At 32.9% G+C, this 16,353-nt stretch overlaps 1 protein-coding gene across 1 annotated transcript; it reads left to right on the top strand.

Moving 5' to 3' along the window:
- Positions 1-7,832: 7,832 nt before the first annotated feature.
- On the top strand, positions 7,833-15,970 carry LOC142320119 (uncharacterized). Its single transcript, XM_075357800.1, has 2 exons — positions 7,833-8,265; positions 15,673-15,970. Exons 1-2 carry the CDS (start codon positions 7,862-7,864, stop codon positions 15,866-15,868), a joined length of 600 nt encoding a protein of 199 aa, XP_075213915.1. The 5' UTR covers positions 7,833-7,861; the 3' UTR covers positions 15,869-15,970.
- The last annotated feature ends 383 nt before the right edge of the window (positions 15,971-16,353 follow it).

Here is a 16,353-nt window from a genome sequence, read left to right as displayed (position 1 = left end):
GGACACATTGCTCCCTCCTTATAGCTAGTGCCCCGTTGTGGCGTATTCCTGCTAGCCTATTAAAGAGTTAGCACCGAAAGGACTTCAGTGGACGGTCTGAAGGGGAATTACGTCGGGAGGACAGGCTTTATAAGCCTAGCCTTCCGCGGTCGGCCCATGAAATGGGTTCGATAACGCTGGTTTAACAACGGATTGGAATGCAATTAAATCCGTCTTAAATTCACTAAAATAATAATAGACAAAACTTGAAAAATTAGATCCGAGATTAAAAAAATAACCCTTTTAAAAACAAGCCCGATTAGAAAGATCCAGCAGCAAGGGACTCTGTCCATGTTCTGCGATAAAGTAGGGAGTAATAGACTCCTGCCAACTTTGCATTCCATTCCATTCCATCTTTCGCTAAGCTACGTGGGGTGTATGAAAATATCCAACTGCATATATAAACTTTTCAGAGATGGGTAGATTCCCAAAGGAGATTATATTTAATCAGGAATTCTTGTTTTAATTTCAGTTAGTAGTATATGGAGGTGGTACTGTATATTTAATCTATATTAGTATTAATTAAATGATTATAATCAGATACTTTGGTTGTTTGTTCTTATTATCATGTTGTGTTAATAATAATATAACTCTACCTCCTATTGATAAAATATTTGTCAGTCATTCTTGATTGATTAAATCTAGATATACAGGAGTCCATAAAGTCTTCCCATGATTACAAAAACTTATTACAAAAGAACTATTGCAGTTACAGCTGTGCGATTTCTGCCAAAAGAAAGAAAAGGTTATCAAATTTTTTTATATTGGTTTGTTGCAGGTAGAGACAGAATAGAGGGCACTGTAATCAGTTTTTTATAAAATGGCATCAATCCAGGGGAAAGCGCAGTGTGTGTTGCAGTATCATGAGTCTAAATGACCGATTACTGTGCAGCAAATTATTGTGCACATGTTGAAGTTTATTGATATGGTAAAAAAAACTTAATAATTTTTTCTTTCTCTTGCACAAACCATACAGCTGTAACTGTAATTATTTTTTTTTTTTTGTAATAAATTTTTGTAATCATGGAAAGGCTTTATGGACACTATAAATAACTCTGCTATTAAACATAAAGCAGTTTTAATTTATTAAAACTATTACTATTGTTAAATTGTTATGATATGCATTTTGTAAAAGTAAAATTAAGATATATATAATAATAATGCTCTCTTAAATTACATTATATTACTTAGACCAGGTAACTTATCTGTCTTATTGTTTATATACTCGTATATTTTAACTTCAAACGTGTTAAACTGACTGAAATAATTGTAAAATATTTTTAAGTTGTAATGAAGTTTTTATACTGTGTTTTTATGACTGTGCTAGCTCTTAGCTATCAACAGATAGCTAAGCTAATTTGTTCTTAAGATAAGATAGCTAATTTGTTCTTGTAAAAATACCATTTTTTATTAATTGTAACATAAAATTAACCAGTTTATTTTTAAACTGTACAACAATATCTAATACACTTAGTAAAATGTTAAGTATCGTATTAAATTATCGCATTAAAATACATGGAGTATCAGATTCAGGGTACATATAGTTTTCACATGCTTTGCTTCATATCCACGAGTTTGTGAATCCAGCCGGTACGGTGTCAAGGGGAGTTGCATATGTACCTTTTTTTTTTCTTTCTCAACTTCCCTGGGCCGGACCGACTTGTTGGTATTACGCCACCCAGGGGAGTGTCTTTTGACTCTAATGGGCCTCCCCACCTACCGCCTGTACGTCCGGCATGGCAGGTAGGCCCACCGGTTCAGCTCTTTTGAGAGTTCCTTATTTAGATTTGCCCATTTCTGACACCACGCCATACCTGGTTTGTCATGGCGTGGTGTCGGGTCTTTTCACTGATCTTCCTTTTCCAATATTCCTAACTTAGAGCCCCTGGAGTCCCCAGCGGCTCATTGGAACCGACACACCTCGGCATGTCAGCCCTCCCTGAGGCTGTCCTCCCTACCCTAGTTTATACTAATATCCTTGGCTTCTTTCATCATCATATTTCTGGGTTAGAATCTGCCTAACATAACCTGCTACTATGTTCCAGTTATATTCACTGCTAGTCATAAATTGCACTATATTGTCAGGTCACATACGTACCTGCAACACACTTCCCCCATCAAGTCAACTGAGCGCGCAACACCACACCACGCACCGGCAGCTTTATAAGCAGCGAAACGGGCATGTGAAAGTAATTTATTTTAAAGTTATTGGCGTATAATTCGATTACTGCCGGTTCACGGAAAGTGCAGGCCAAAGAAGAAAGAAAACTACAAAAAAAGAAAAACGAAGAACCACAACGTGACTCACCGCCACAGACTGGATTCCGATAGAAGAGTCCGGCAGAGAACCAGCACGAAGGCCAGCCATAAAAGAAGTTCTAAACTCTCCTAACAAACTAAAGTGGGCGCACTGCTTCCTCCAAAAACTAAGGCCACGGTAGGAGTATTCCTGCTAGCCCGAAAGGCGCTAGAACCAAAAAGGACTTCAGCGGACGGAATTAGGCTGGGAGTACAAGGCTCAAAAAGCTTAGTCTCCCACGATCAGCTCCGGTAAATCATTTCACGCTGGTCTACGAGGTGCGACAATAAAGTAATGAGACTGAATTTTCTTTGCAAGATGTGGCAACCCTGCAGCTTGCGTAGGCACACCATCTTTGACCTTTGTCTATAAGCTACTTCTAGTCCAAGCGGCACATTGATGCAACTGCTCAGTCGTGAGTTGTGCTGTAATAAGTGAACACGTGTTTGTGTCTCTCGTCACAGAAATGAAACCGCAAAATATTGCGCAACGGTATGCCATTTTTTTGTTGTGTTAAATCGGGTGAAAACGCGGCGACAACTTACTGTAAGCTTCAGAAGGCTTTTGGAGAGGAGGTTATGTCAAGAGTTCAAGTTTTTCGGCGACATAAAATTTTTAGCGAAGGCAGAACGATTGTTGAGGATGAAGACCGGAGTGGACGACCATCAACCTCACGGACAGATGGCAACTTGACCAGGGTACGTGAAATCGTACGATCTGATCGAAGATTATCCGTGAAAATGATTGCAGAAGAACTCAACATCGATCGAGAAACGGTTCGTCTAATATTACCTAAAGATCTTTGTACGAGAAAGATTTTTTGCAAAAATGGTCCCCAAAAATCTCACACAACAACAGCGAGAAACACGGAAAAATGTGATAGCCGATCTGTTAGAGCAAACGGAAATCAATCCAGATTTGTTATCACTGGTGATGAAGGTTTGTTTTTTCAATACGATCCAGAGACAAAACGCCAAAGTTCGCCATGGTGCTGAAAGGGATCACCCAGACCAAAAAAAGCTCGCATGTCAAAGTCAAAAGTGTTGCATGCTTGTGTGCTTCTTCGATTCCAAGGGAATTGTTCATAAAGAGTGGGTGCCTCCTGGACAAACAGTTAACCAATATTTCTACAAAGAAATTTTAGAAAGACTTCGTAAACGAGTTCTTCGTGTCCGTGCCAACATTGCTGATAATTGAATTCTGCATCACGATAATACGCCATCCCATACTGCTCTGTCAGTACAGCAATGTTTAACCTCAAAACAAATTTCAGTACTACCACAGCCACCTTATTCACCAGATATCGCTCCGTGCGACTTTTTCTATTTCCAAGAGTCAAAATGGCGGTCAAGGGACACCATTTTCAAACAACACAAAATGTCCAAAAAGCTGTGACGAGGGTCTTGGAGGATATTACAGAAGATGAGTTCCAGAAATGTTACCGTCAATGGCAGAAGCGCTGGAATAAGTGTGTGCAATCAGAGGGGAACTACTTTGAAGGAGACAACACTAAACATGACTAAAACGGTAAGCAACATTTTTTTCACATCAGTCTCGTTACTTTATTGTCCCACCTCGTATAGGATAGGAACGCAAATCACCAAATCCGTCCATAAATAAAACATGAAAAATTTATAACCTCCACTAAATCACCAATAACCCGCCCGATAAAAGAAAGACACAGCAGCAAGGGACTTTGTCCAGGTTCTGCGATCTGTAGGGAAGAATAATAAACTCCCCCCACCCTTGCGTTCCGTTCCGTATGAAAGTACGTCTCACCGCTTTAAAAGATCGTAACGCAAATAACAATGGCATCTAAAAATAAAATAAATCAATTATCACCGCCATTTAATAAACAGTCACCCACTCGATAAATGAAAGACTTAGCAGGGAGGGACATCTGTCCAGGTTCTGCGATTAGTAAGGAGATACAAACTCTCCCGCTACCCTTGCGTTCCATTCCGTTCCGTTCCGTGTGAAAGTATGCGCCTTCAGATCGCCACCAGGAGAAGAAAAAGACGATGAAGAAAGAAGTCCCTTGGCAGCCTAGTGTGGATCTCTTGGCAGATGTCAACATTCCCGCTGGAGCAGCATGCCTGGCCGGCCCGACACGAAGACTGCTAGAGCCAGAAGGCGTGACTGTAAAGACGGAGCCGGTCAAGCGCCACTCAAGGAGAGCCATCTTGGTCGTGCCGGTGGAAGATGACCGTCGCCGACCCAACACCGGGGGGAGCTCTGGACCCACAACTTCCACTCTGTAGCGGGTTCCGATTGTAGCGTAGTTCTGATTCCAAATGACGAGCCACAACTCCCCGACTACAACCCGTCGAGCCGAGCCGACATCGCCGGAGACCAGCGACCGGACTCATCTGCCTTTTTCACGACTACCTCATCAAACGCACCGATGGCCCTTTTAGAGTCGCTACTACAGAATCTAAAACAACTCTTTTCAGTGCTACCAGGACGTTCACAACTTCCCACTGCCGTCGGAGTAATCCGGTGAAAATATTTTATCAAACTACAAAAATCCAAAACGAAAAAGTTTTGATAATATATGATTGAAAATTGTTTACATATTTAATATAACTTTCATTTTAAACAAAAATTCCACTTAAATTAATCTGAAAAATATTTTAAACGGTAACACCAAAGAAATTTCAGTATAAAAAAAACAACAAATTGCTCGAAATCAGTTCATATATTGAAGTGGTAGGATGAAAATACGAATATTTTTATTTTAAAAAAAATATGTTCAGGTTGAATTGAGAATTTCCTCCTTCTACTAAATTCTGTTAATAAAAACCAAAGCTGAAAATTTCTCATTGATTTAAGCCAAAAACAAGCGTACAAGCAGAGTCTTCGTAGTTCTACGAGAAAAATGATTATTTTAGATAAATCATTTCAAATGAATGTAGTTCTTTTGTAGAAATTTCTTACCGTGGAATATAAAATTACCGAAAAGTATGGATCCCATTTGTGGCATTGTTAAAAATGATCCCTTGGGAAGGTATGATGTTTGTTCGCTACTTGTAGGTTTGGCGGTGGTCAGTTCCAAGATCGGGGTGTATTTCAGGTATATTTTAGAAACCATAAAAAAATTTCATCATTTTTTCTTTCTTACTTAAACATTCTTTTTTTTTGTAATTTCTCTTTTAATTTTATTTTATTTCAGTTTGGATTATATATAATTTTATATTAATAATAATTTTTTTCTGTTTGTCGTTTAAGTTTTTTTACTTTTATTCAGTAAATTAATTTTTTTTAGTTTTTATATGAAAAAAGAAAAAAAAATAGTGTTTAAGAACAACTAATGATCCTTACTTCGGTTTCTACATTATTATTTCTCTGTATATGGACCTTCCATTTACACGAGCTAGAATTTTTATTTTATAGCTTCAACACAAAATGTTACACATTCCTTTTAAAATACATTTGGGCTCCAATTTTGTAGGGACACAATTATAATTAAAATACATTTTCTTTTATATTTATGTAACAGTACAAACAGAAAAATATCTGAGTACCTTTTTGTTGATAAACTAAATATTTTTTTTATTTTATTTTAGAACAATCGAACACTGAACTTTCTTTTTCCTGTTTAGCCTCCGGTAACTACCGTTTAGATAATTCTTCAGAGGATGAATGAGGATGATATGTATGAGTGTAAATTAAGTGTAGTCTTGTACATTCTCAGTTCGACCGTTCCCCTGAGATGTGTGGTTAATTGAAACCCGACCGCTAAAGAACACCGGTATCCACGATCTAATATTCAAATCCTTGTAAAAATATCTGGCTTTACTAGGACTTGAACGCTGTAACTCTCGACTTCCATATCAGCTGATTTGGGAAGACGCGTTAACCACTAGACCAACCCGGTGGGTTCGAAAACTGAACTAAAAAATAGCTTTTACTCATTAAAATACTCATTGGTAAAGCAATTACTGATTCTAGCATACTTATTTTTCAAAATGTTAAAACGTTTTTTTTGCATATACGTTTTTATACATTCGTGGTGGAATCTCCGGGAATCGAATTTCAGATAGGAATTACTTAAATTATCATTTATTCACACACAGAAAAGAGTACAGTAGAAAAGAGTGCCAGTCCTGGAAATTCAATTAGATAGGCTAGTTACGAACTGTAAATTCTTCGTCCGCTTTTCACAACATTGTTCATAATCGGCTCTGGTTGCAAACGTAAAGTTACGTTCCTTCTTCACATTAAACTAAATGATTGCAGCCTACGATATCAGCTTGCTGCAGAGATCGAAAACCCTTTGCTTGGTGCAGAGGTGCTGCACCATGTGAAAAACAATCCTAATTATCTTGATACGTTGATATTTAGTGAAGAGGCCAACTTTTATACGTGCGGGATAATTAACAGAGACAATTGTTGAATGTGGGGTTCTGAAAACCCCCATATTAATCGAAAATGAAAGGAACACACCGAAGTGTGTCCCTTTCATTTCATTTCGGTGTGTGATGACTTTTGAGTCATTGTCTGCTTACGACTGCATAATAATGGCGTCATCGGTCCGTTTTTTCATGAGGCTCACTGTGACAGGGCACACGTATCTCGACATGCTTGAGAACATAATTCCCCTTCCCCTAGTTCCTTAAATTCTTACAGGCTTCAGTTTCCAACAATATGGTGCTCCACTTCACTTTCATCGAAATGTTACCATTTTCCTGAATAACACTTTACCTGAATGTTGCATCGGACGAGAAGATCCAACAGCATGGCCACCTAGATCTCCAGATATGAATTCTTGGAAATTTTTTGCTTGGGGATTTATTAAAAACTTGTGTGAGTCGAAGGAAGTTTAAGATTTGAACGATGTAAAATAGAATTGTTGAAGTTGTTGGTCTAAAAACGCCGCAGATGCTCCTAAACACATGGCAAGAGGTAGATTATCGTCTAGACGTCTGCCGAGCAAAAAAAGATGCACACTTTGAACTTAGCTAACCTACATTAAACCTTGATGAGTTCCTGTGTTTATTAAAAAAAAATTATAGAATTATATTAACCGGTTCTCATAATGTAAGCTATTACTTTTGGCTACCTTTAGCCGGTAAACCTTTACGTATTTACTCACGGATAGTTCGATACAGAAAAAGATTTTCTTCTTTTAATATGTTTTAACAAACCCGACAGATATTTAAATCTATAAAAAATACATATATTAGGATTAAAAAAAAGTATAATCGATTAATACTAACAAAACTTATAAAAAAATAATTATAATTTTTCGAAATTAGGTTTTTATTTTTTATAAATTTACAGAGGGAAATTTTGTTTATTTAAAAAATTGTATTTAACGTGCTTTACATCATCTGTTATATCATTTGAAATGTTTGAGTTCAGTTAGAATCAAAATTACTATTATACTTGTCAGCTGTTGTCAGAGGTAAGAAGAAAAATTTTTTTATTTGTATTAGCATTGTTAAAACATGTAAATTAGAAGTTTCAACAAAACAACAATTATTTTCGGCTTAAAATATCCAAAATTTTGAGTATAAAAATATGTTTTCATTTTGTAAAAATGTCGGTTTGATTTTGGCAAAATATTCGGCTATGAATGGAGGATCCGTATCGTCCTCGGTAACGTCAAGTAGGTTAGCACCTTACAGAACTATATCGGTAAGTAATTTCCTGTTCACCGAAAGACCAGCAGATTTATTAACCGATCAAGAAAGAACTGCGTACAGTAGATTATTTAAAGAGATGGACAAGGATAAAGACGGTATTATCTCTAAGGAGGAATTAAAGAAAGGATTACAAGATTTCATCGGCTATGAAGCGACAGACAGTGAACTGAATGAATCTATGGAAGTTCTTGATAAAGATAAGGATGGTAAAGTTGATATCAAAGATTTTTTGGATCATATGCAAGCAAGGAAGAAGGAAACACGGCTAGAAGCGATCAGGTACAATAATAGTATATATACATTTTTTATAACCTTTAAATAATTGAAATAAGTATTCGGTAAGAAAATATTTACATATTAACTAACCTATAAATGTTTAAAGAATTGTACAGAGTGGAAAAAAACCGCGTAATTGTTTATTTTTGTAAATATGATGACGTCATAGAGGTGGTATTCCAAGAAATGAGGGTACTTAGGTTATTTTTTATTACGTCAAAACTTTATACTTTTGCACCTTGAATACCATTAACGTGTCTCATAAACATCTTTGATTGTGATTTTTAACTTTAAAATATATTTTCCATTATTGTCTAATTAATAAGCTGTATTCTTTTATATTTCCACTACACAAAATCAAATGAATTAGATAAAAATAAATAAATAATATATATTTTCATTTATTTTTATGAGTAACTCTATAAAACGTTTAATAAAATATTAGATTTGAGATTTTTTATAACAGAAATCTTTGGCCTTATTTTGATAAACTTTCACAGGTTCCATTCTATTCTTCTACTTTGTTACATTTATGTCTCTTTTCATATATTCCAAAAAAACTTTTGTTTTTTTTAATGTTTATTCTCGAAATTCTGACTGACGATTATAAAACTTATTTTGAGAGCCATTAAAAATAATTGTTCCTGAAATATTCTTCCTAAAAATATTATTCCTGCAATAATATTACTGGTGTTGGCTCTGCAATATTATTTAAAGAATATACCAAATATTTTCTTATCTAAGAAAAAATAAAACAAAAAAAATTTCATTTTTAAAACATTCTCCAGAAATAACGCTTTATATAAATGTATTTTTTTTTCTTTTTAGACTCCTCGTAATATTGTGAACACGTTTCGTTACTATTGTAATAATATTACTATTGTAGTAATATTCTTTGTAATTCCTAAAATTGTTTTGATAACAAATTTCTGTTATTTCTGTCAGTATATTTTTTTTATACTTTAAAAGTCATCGGTTTATTCCGATTTAAATGTTTATTTATCGGGTCTTTTCAATACTTAAAAAAAAAATGTCTGTTTCATGTGATAAGGTTCTACTTTAATAGTAGACTCTTTCTTTGAAACAAATATTCTTGATTTACTTTAAAAAGTAAATAAAGATATTTGTAATTTGTTTGAAATAATTAAAAATGAATTTACTACCTTACTAATGAAAATGAGAAATTATATATTAATTACTCATTTTCATTAGTAAGGTAGTAAATTCATTTTTAATTATTTCAAACAAATTACAAATATCTTTATTTACTTTCTAAAGTAAATCAAGAATATTTGTAATTTGTTTGAAATAATTAAAAATGAATTTACTACCTTACTAATGAAAATGAGTAATTAATATATAATTTAATGAGGAATGAAAATGACTCATTTCAGTAATTAACATTTATTGGTTTCTCCCAAAAGATTAATAACCGTAAATATTAATGTCTATTAATATTCTCTTTAGAATTTTACTTCATATTCAAATTTATCCTTCAGTCCCTTATAGTTTCGTCCACATAAAAATTAAAATCAAATTGAGATAAGTTAAGAGTCTTGGTTTACAATTTTGTTTCTGCAGTTTGGATTTTCTAGTTTGCTATTTTTATCAAAGATCCTAATTTTTTTTAGAAATTAATAAATTTCTTTTTTCTCAAAATGTAATTTTTTCCTCTAAAAGGTTTTCAGATACAAGGTAATTTTCTTTATAGAAAATACAAAAAAAAAAAACTATAAATATTTTTGACTTAAATTCGTAACTATTTGTTTGTTTATATTATTTGAACAGTTTTGATTCTCTATAATTAGCCTCGGAGTTTCTTTTATGGAAAAAAAAAATTTCTGTGTAAGCAATTTATTTATTATTATATAGATATAAAGAAAGTCGTTAATCATTAAGTTCACAATATTTTTTAAAGCATTTAGATTTTAATATAAATTAAGTTATTTCAACTATCGATCTTGACAGGCTGTTAAAAGAACTTTTAGCGGCTTTGTTTAAGCGTAGAATTCAGTAAATTTTTCTATAATTCACGTTTCACTGGTAAAAAAGTACTTCTAATCTTTACTAAGAACTGAATTGCACTTTGTTTAAAAATCTCCTCCTTATTGGACCTAATAATCAGATTTATTTTTAATGCTTATACTGCAGATTAAACAAGAACATAAATCACATATCTCCAAGATTATATATTTGACGATACACATCTGATATAAAAACTGGGTGATATAAATTAACTTTTCATTCGCAGTTTTTTCATAATTATATAGAATAAAAAAATAAATTTAAATTTGTTTACAAAAAAGAATTCTTAAACCCAACCTTTATGAAAACAGGTAACTTAAGAGAGGATTTTGATTATATCTTAGAATACATTATCGCTGTATCGGGTGACCAACTTACAACGAAACCGATACAGATTTAATACAGTTACTACATGTAACATTTATGAATAAAATAAAAAATGAAAGCGTATATTAAATTTCATATTTTCTTTAGAAAAAGTTTACGTATTTACCATATTCTTACAAAAGATGCTCGAAATGAAGACCCTGCGCATCGAAACACTTTTTTGCTCAAGTGATGAAATTAGGTGCCACCCGATGCAAAACGTTGTCAATGCAGTCCTCATTCTTGTCGAACGTTTTCCTTGATTTCATCGATGGTGGGGAAGGGATCTGATTCATAAATTCAATTCTTGAAATAGCTATTTAAGGAAAAATTGCAACTAGACAAATTTGGGGAACGCGTGTTAGTGTATCGTTTGTTGTTTGACTCTGCTTCGTCTTTGGAAGAAGCCGTACCCTTTTTGATGATCTGTTAACCGAGGGTAGAATTCTTTTCAAGTTTTACATTTCTGTATTTAAAATCGGATATAAACATGGGTGCTTAATTATCCGGTGAGGATTTTCAGTCATCTAATATCTGGTGTGCGAATTGCCATGCTCAGATAAATGAAATCGCTTCTCGTTCGACATGAAATATAGATTCGAGTATATTTGTTTATCAACAATGTTTTTGACAAGCCAGCCGCAATAGTTAAAGACGTATTCAGTTAATGTTTTCTTTTAACTTATTAAAGGTATGGTTTCAAACATAAATCTTGAAAAATCTTACGACGTAAGGCATTTTACACTATTCTGTTGTGATAACTTACATTTTCGGAAGAAATTCTTTGAATATCGTCTATGGCCTTTACAATCCTAACAGGAGGTTACATATTTCTTTTTGCATTTGAAATCGACCCCGTGAAATTGACGCCATTTTTTAATCAGATCGTATATGCTATTCAGCTGGGATTCTGGCATTCGGAAATTCTCCACAAATGTTTGACACGTTTTTTTTTTTTAAAGGATGCAGATCGTGCATAAGTTGCCCTTTCCTCAAGAAAATAAACTTTGTTTCTTTTTCTTTTTCCTGTTTAGCCTCCGGGAACTACCGTTCAGATAATACTTCAGAGGATGATATGTATGAGTGTAAATGAAGTGTAGTCTAGTACATTCTCAGTTCGACCATTCCTGAGATGTGTGGTTAATCGAAACTCAACCAGCAAAGAACACCGCTATCCACGATATAGTATTCAAATCCGTGTAAAAATAACTGCCTTTACTAAGACTTGAACGCTGGAACTGTCGACTTCCAAATCAGCTGATTTGGGAAGACGCATTCATCACTAGGCCAACCCGGTGGGTTTCAAGAAAATAAACCGGTTTAGAAAAACAAAACTGCAAAGAACGAATTTATACTTAACTATATTGAACCATGTACAGTTTTTACACCTGGTAACTATAGAGAAAATTTGTATATACACGACCAATAGCGAAGGTAGTTGAATCACATACAGCAGTAGTTAACGGTAACAGTGTTAAAGTTAATACTTAACAGCAGTATGAGCCAGGTTGATTGGATTTTAAGTTGTTCACCCGATAATGGGTTGTAATTATCAGTACATACAAGGCGATTTAGTAAAATAAAAATTATAAAACAGAGAGCAAATATTAAAAAGGAGAAAAGATATTAACTGAAAAAGAAAAATACATTTTCAGTACATAGTAATCAATACTTAACTAATGTATTTCTACTTAAACAACTTTGTATGAAAATATTCTTTCTTATCGTAACGGGTACACTGTGCTAAAGCTTTGCAGTTTTATTATTTCAAGGGGCGTTGCTAGCGCCCACTCTTTAAAGTATGTCAACTTGACAGAGAGGCACCCCTCTGTAATCTTTAAAATAGGGGTTTTTGACACCATCTGTACCCTCAAATTCATTTTATTAAATAGAAATATTTTAAATATTTTAAGAGTCCTGAATAAAAATGTAATCTTATGTGCAAAAGTTTTTCGATTAGCATTCTTGTTTTTTTATTGGAACGCATCAAAGTCCCACGGTAACTACTTTAAAAATATTCAGGCTTAAGAAGTGGTCCGATCGAGATCAGTTAATACTGATCTATCAAGAACGAGTCAAAAATAACTCTACCAATTATCAAATTTTAACATGCATATCTAAATTATTTTAATAAAACTGATGTAGTAGTTTGGAAATTTTTGAACCTCAAAGTTTTATACAGAGGATATATTTATAAAATGCATCCCGTTAGGTATTTTTCATGATTTATTTAATATTTATATTAAATATTTTTCAAACATATAAAATCTGTTTTTTCGCATTTTCTTTTTCAAAACAGAAATTTGTCTCTGAATTTATTTTCGAAATAAGTGATAATTTTTTTTTTTTACAGAAACTTATTTATGAGCACGTATGACTTTATGGTCCGCACTACTTTGTGATTTAAACTTTTATTCGATAATTTGACTTACTACATAAAGTTGTTTTTATTAATTCTACTGGTACTCTATGCAGAAAACGAAATCAAAATACATTCTCTCAAGGTTAAACTTTCATTCGATCATTTTCCTTCTACATATTTTTATTTTTATTTCCTTGTACGAAGTAAAGGAAGGATTGTGATTGCGAAAGATTTCAGTTTTCACATTTCACCGGAAATATCCATTTTGACGATCGCTGAATCAATTTTGACTAGTTTTGACGTGACGTCTGTACGTACGTATGTCTCGCATAACTCAAAAAGAAATTTTGGATTTAGGACTTTTGTAACCATCTAGTTGTGCACCTTCCTTTTTGATTGCAATCGACTGAACCAAAAGTGTCCAAAAAAGCCCAAAATCCAAATATTGGATTTTGTACTTTTCTGTAGTAATAAGCTCTTATTGAGACCTTTTCAAATATCATATTTGGTACTTATTTTCATCGGTTCCAGAATTATAGCCAAATAAAATTTTAATTAATAAAATATTTGGATCTTACAAGGGTTCATCGATTCGAATCAGACTAATACATTATCTCTTCCACTTGTAGCCTTAGTGATTCACCGAACCATGTCTTGTTTTCGCGTACCTTACCTTAGTTTCAGAACCTGCACTCGAAATTTGCTCCTTCACTGACCTCCTCGCAGAATACTCTCGCTGACTGACTCGCAGAACTCAAATTCCAAACTTTATCTCGCAGACTCACATTGCAGACTCCATCTCGCAGGCAACATCTCACAGACTTTCCACGCGGATCTGATTTTTAATTGGTCTTTCCCAGAGTATTTGTATTCCTACCTTATTTACCTGCTTTCGTTTACCTACCGAGCCCTTTCGTTTCCATGCATTTCCTAACTTGGTCCGTTAACTCTTCTCACGGAACGGAAATCTGTTTAGGTATGTCAGTGGGAAATATTACAAAAGATGATTGTTAGACGGACCTGTTACTTTACTGAAAGGGTTTCTTTAAGCCCCTTTCTGGATTCCTCCCGTTATTATATTTTCTATTACTTTCTTCGTAATTGTTAGGAACCCGATACTCAGGTCCACTATACCGGTCTTTTTACACTGTAATAATATTTTTTTACATAATCGGAGAATTAGATGAGTTCTTCTACTAACCCCGCATTAATAACCTTTTTAACTTCATGGACATTGAGGCTCTGTATTAGAAATGCACTCACGGAAAAAAATGCTTTTTACTCCGGTAATAATTTAGGTTGCTCCTGTGCATTTTAAAGAAACCGGAGCGACCTGAAGTTCAAGAAAGGACAAATACTGGTCCAAGCAGGGTAACACGAACTTTCATGTAATCTGAAGTTAGCAGAGGTGACAAAATATTGTCAGCTCGGAGTATATACCATGTAGAACATATACAACAATTCTAAAAATATACTATAATAGAAAAACTCTTCTTATCCAAGCAGCCCAATTATTTCCAAATAAAGGTTATAACTTACTCTGAAATCTCTTTCGACGAACCGGTCAAGTTTGATCAAAGTCCCGTGTTTTCGACTGAAAATAAGTCGAATAACGATGTGGGTTAGTTGTTCGATTCCAGTTATCATTCTAATACGACGCATATTGTTTTTATCACAAAGAATTCTACAGGATGAATTCAATAAGGTGGTACGAAACAATATTAAGAATACTATTTAAAGGTAAGTAGGAGACATTTTTTTCATAACATCTCTTTCGTTGATATCTAATATATAAATGGTTTGCAAAAACCATCAGCTCAACATAAATATGTTTAGGCTTAGAGTTGCATGTAGAAAAAAATTCTTATATTGAAATATAAAAGAAATTTCACGTAGTAGGAAAACGATCTAATGAAAGTTTAAGCTTGATAGAATGTGTTTTTGATTTAATTTTTTGCATTCAGATTAAGATTGAATTCTCCATAGAGTTTCATGTAAAATTAATAAAAATGTCTTATATTGAAATGAAAAATTAAACTTTATGTAGTAGATAAATTATCGAATGAAAGTCTAATCAAGTAGTCATACGTGCTTATAAATAATATTTTTTTTGTAAAAAAAAGAATGATCACTTATTTTGAAAATAAATTCTAAGACAGATGTCTGTTTTGAAAAAGCGTGGTTGTCGAATAGTGTTGAATATAAAAGAAAATCATAAAAAATACTTCACGGGAAGTGTTAGTATATAAGTATTCATCGATAAGTATTGTTTTCATGGTGTTCAGCACTATAAATTTTTGTTTATTTTTGCTTGTTGTGTTCCATTAATTTAATTTAAATGTTTATGTATAACTATTGTGATGACTATAACTTTTAAAATGCACCTTCAGATTTCAATTTATTTAAAAGGTTCTGAACATTTTACTCTTGTTAATTTTATTTTTTAATTAACTGCTATGAATTTTTTTATAGATAACTATAAAAAAAATTTCAAATATTTACTGATAAGGTTCGTAAATTAAAAGGAGACATTCATCGTTTGTTGTACGCGATGTAATTATACATTATTATGACTAATTAATAGAATATAAAGATTATAATATTACTACATATATTTTATTGTTTTTTTGTTTTTTTTTTTTTTACAAAATTGACAGATTTACATTTGAGATGTGGGATTCAAACGCAGATGGTTTTATTGAACGAGGAGATTTAAAGAACATGTTAAAAGCAGTTGGTGAAGAACCGAGTGACGATAAAGTAGATAAAATTTTAAATGCATCAGATCATGATAAAGATGGAAAATTATCTTTTAGTGAATTTAAAGATATTTTTAAAGATAAGCATTTTTAAAGTAATGTAAAATTTTTTAATTTTATTTTATATTTTTTAATGTGACAAAAAAGTACAAAATTAGTATCAAAAAATAGTAAATTTGAACAGAATAAACTCCGATATGGATACGGATGCAAAAATTATCAGAAAGCCTATTGGCTTTCTGATAATTTTTGCATAATAGTAAGCGGTAAATCTATAGGAATCTTGTAAAATATCGATTTAAGTTAAAAATTGTGTCTTTATAATCTACAAAACAAAAATGCATATTTCGTACAATATGTTTTTTAGCTTTTAAGCAGATTATTTTATTTCTAAAATAAGTATATTTTTAAATCTGTAATTATTCAGTTACTTACATAAGTAATTGGTTATATTTTCAATGAATGCTGTAAAATTGTGTGAATATAAGTACTAGTGAATTTTTTCATTTTGTTTTGTAAATAAAAGTAATTTTTTAATTAACAAAGAATAAATAAAAATATGTTTGCATATATAATCGT

This window comes from Lycorma delicatula, chromosome 2, assembly GCF_047948215.1.
Source record: "Lycorma delicatula isolate Av1 chromosome 2, ASM4794821v1, whole genome shotgun sequence".
Classification (NCBI taxonomy): domain Eukaryota; kingdom Metazoa; phylum Arthropoda; class Insecta; order Hemiptera; family Fulgoridae; genus Lycorma; species Lycorma delicatula.
Note: the sequence above shows the minus strand (reverse complement) of the source record. Positions and strands in the feature narration are given on the sequence as shown.

Excerpts from the sequence above, each read along its gene's own strand:
- LOC142320119 (XM_075357800.1), top strand. The coding sequence starts at position 7,862 with ATGTTTTCATTTTGTAAAAATGTCGGTTTGATTTTGGCAAAATATTCG. Across the intron at positions 8,266-15,672 it reads ACACGGCTAGAAGCGATCAG|ATTTACATTTGAGATGTGGG; the intron begins GTACAATAATAG and ends CAAAATTGACAG.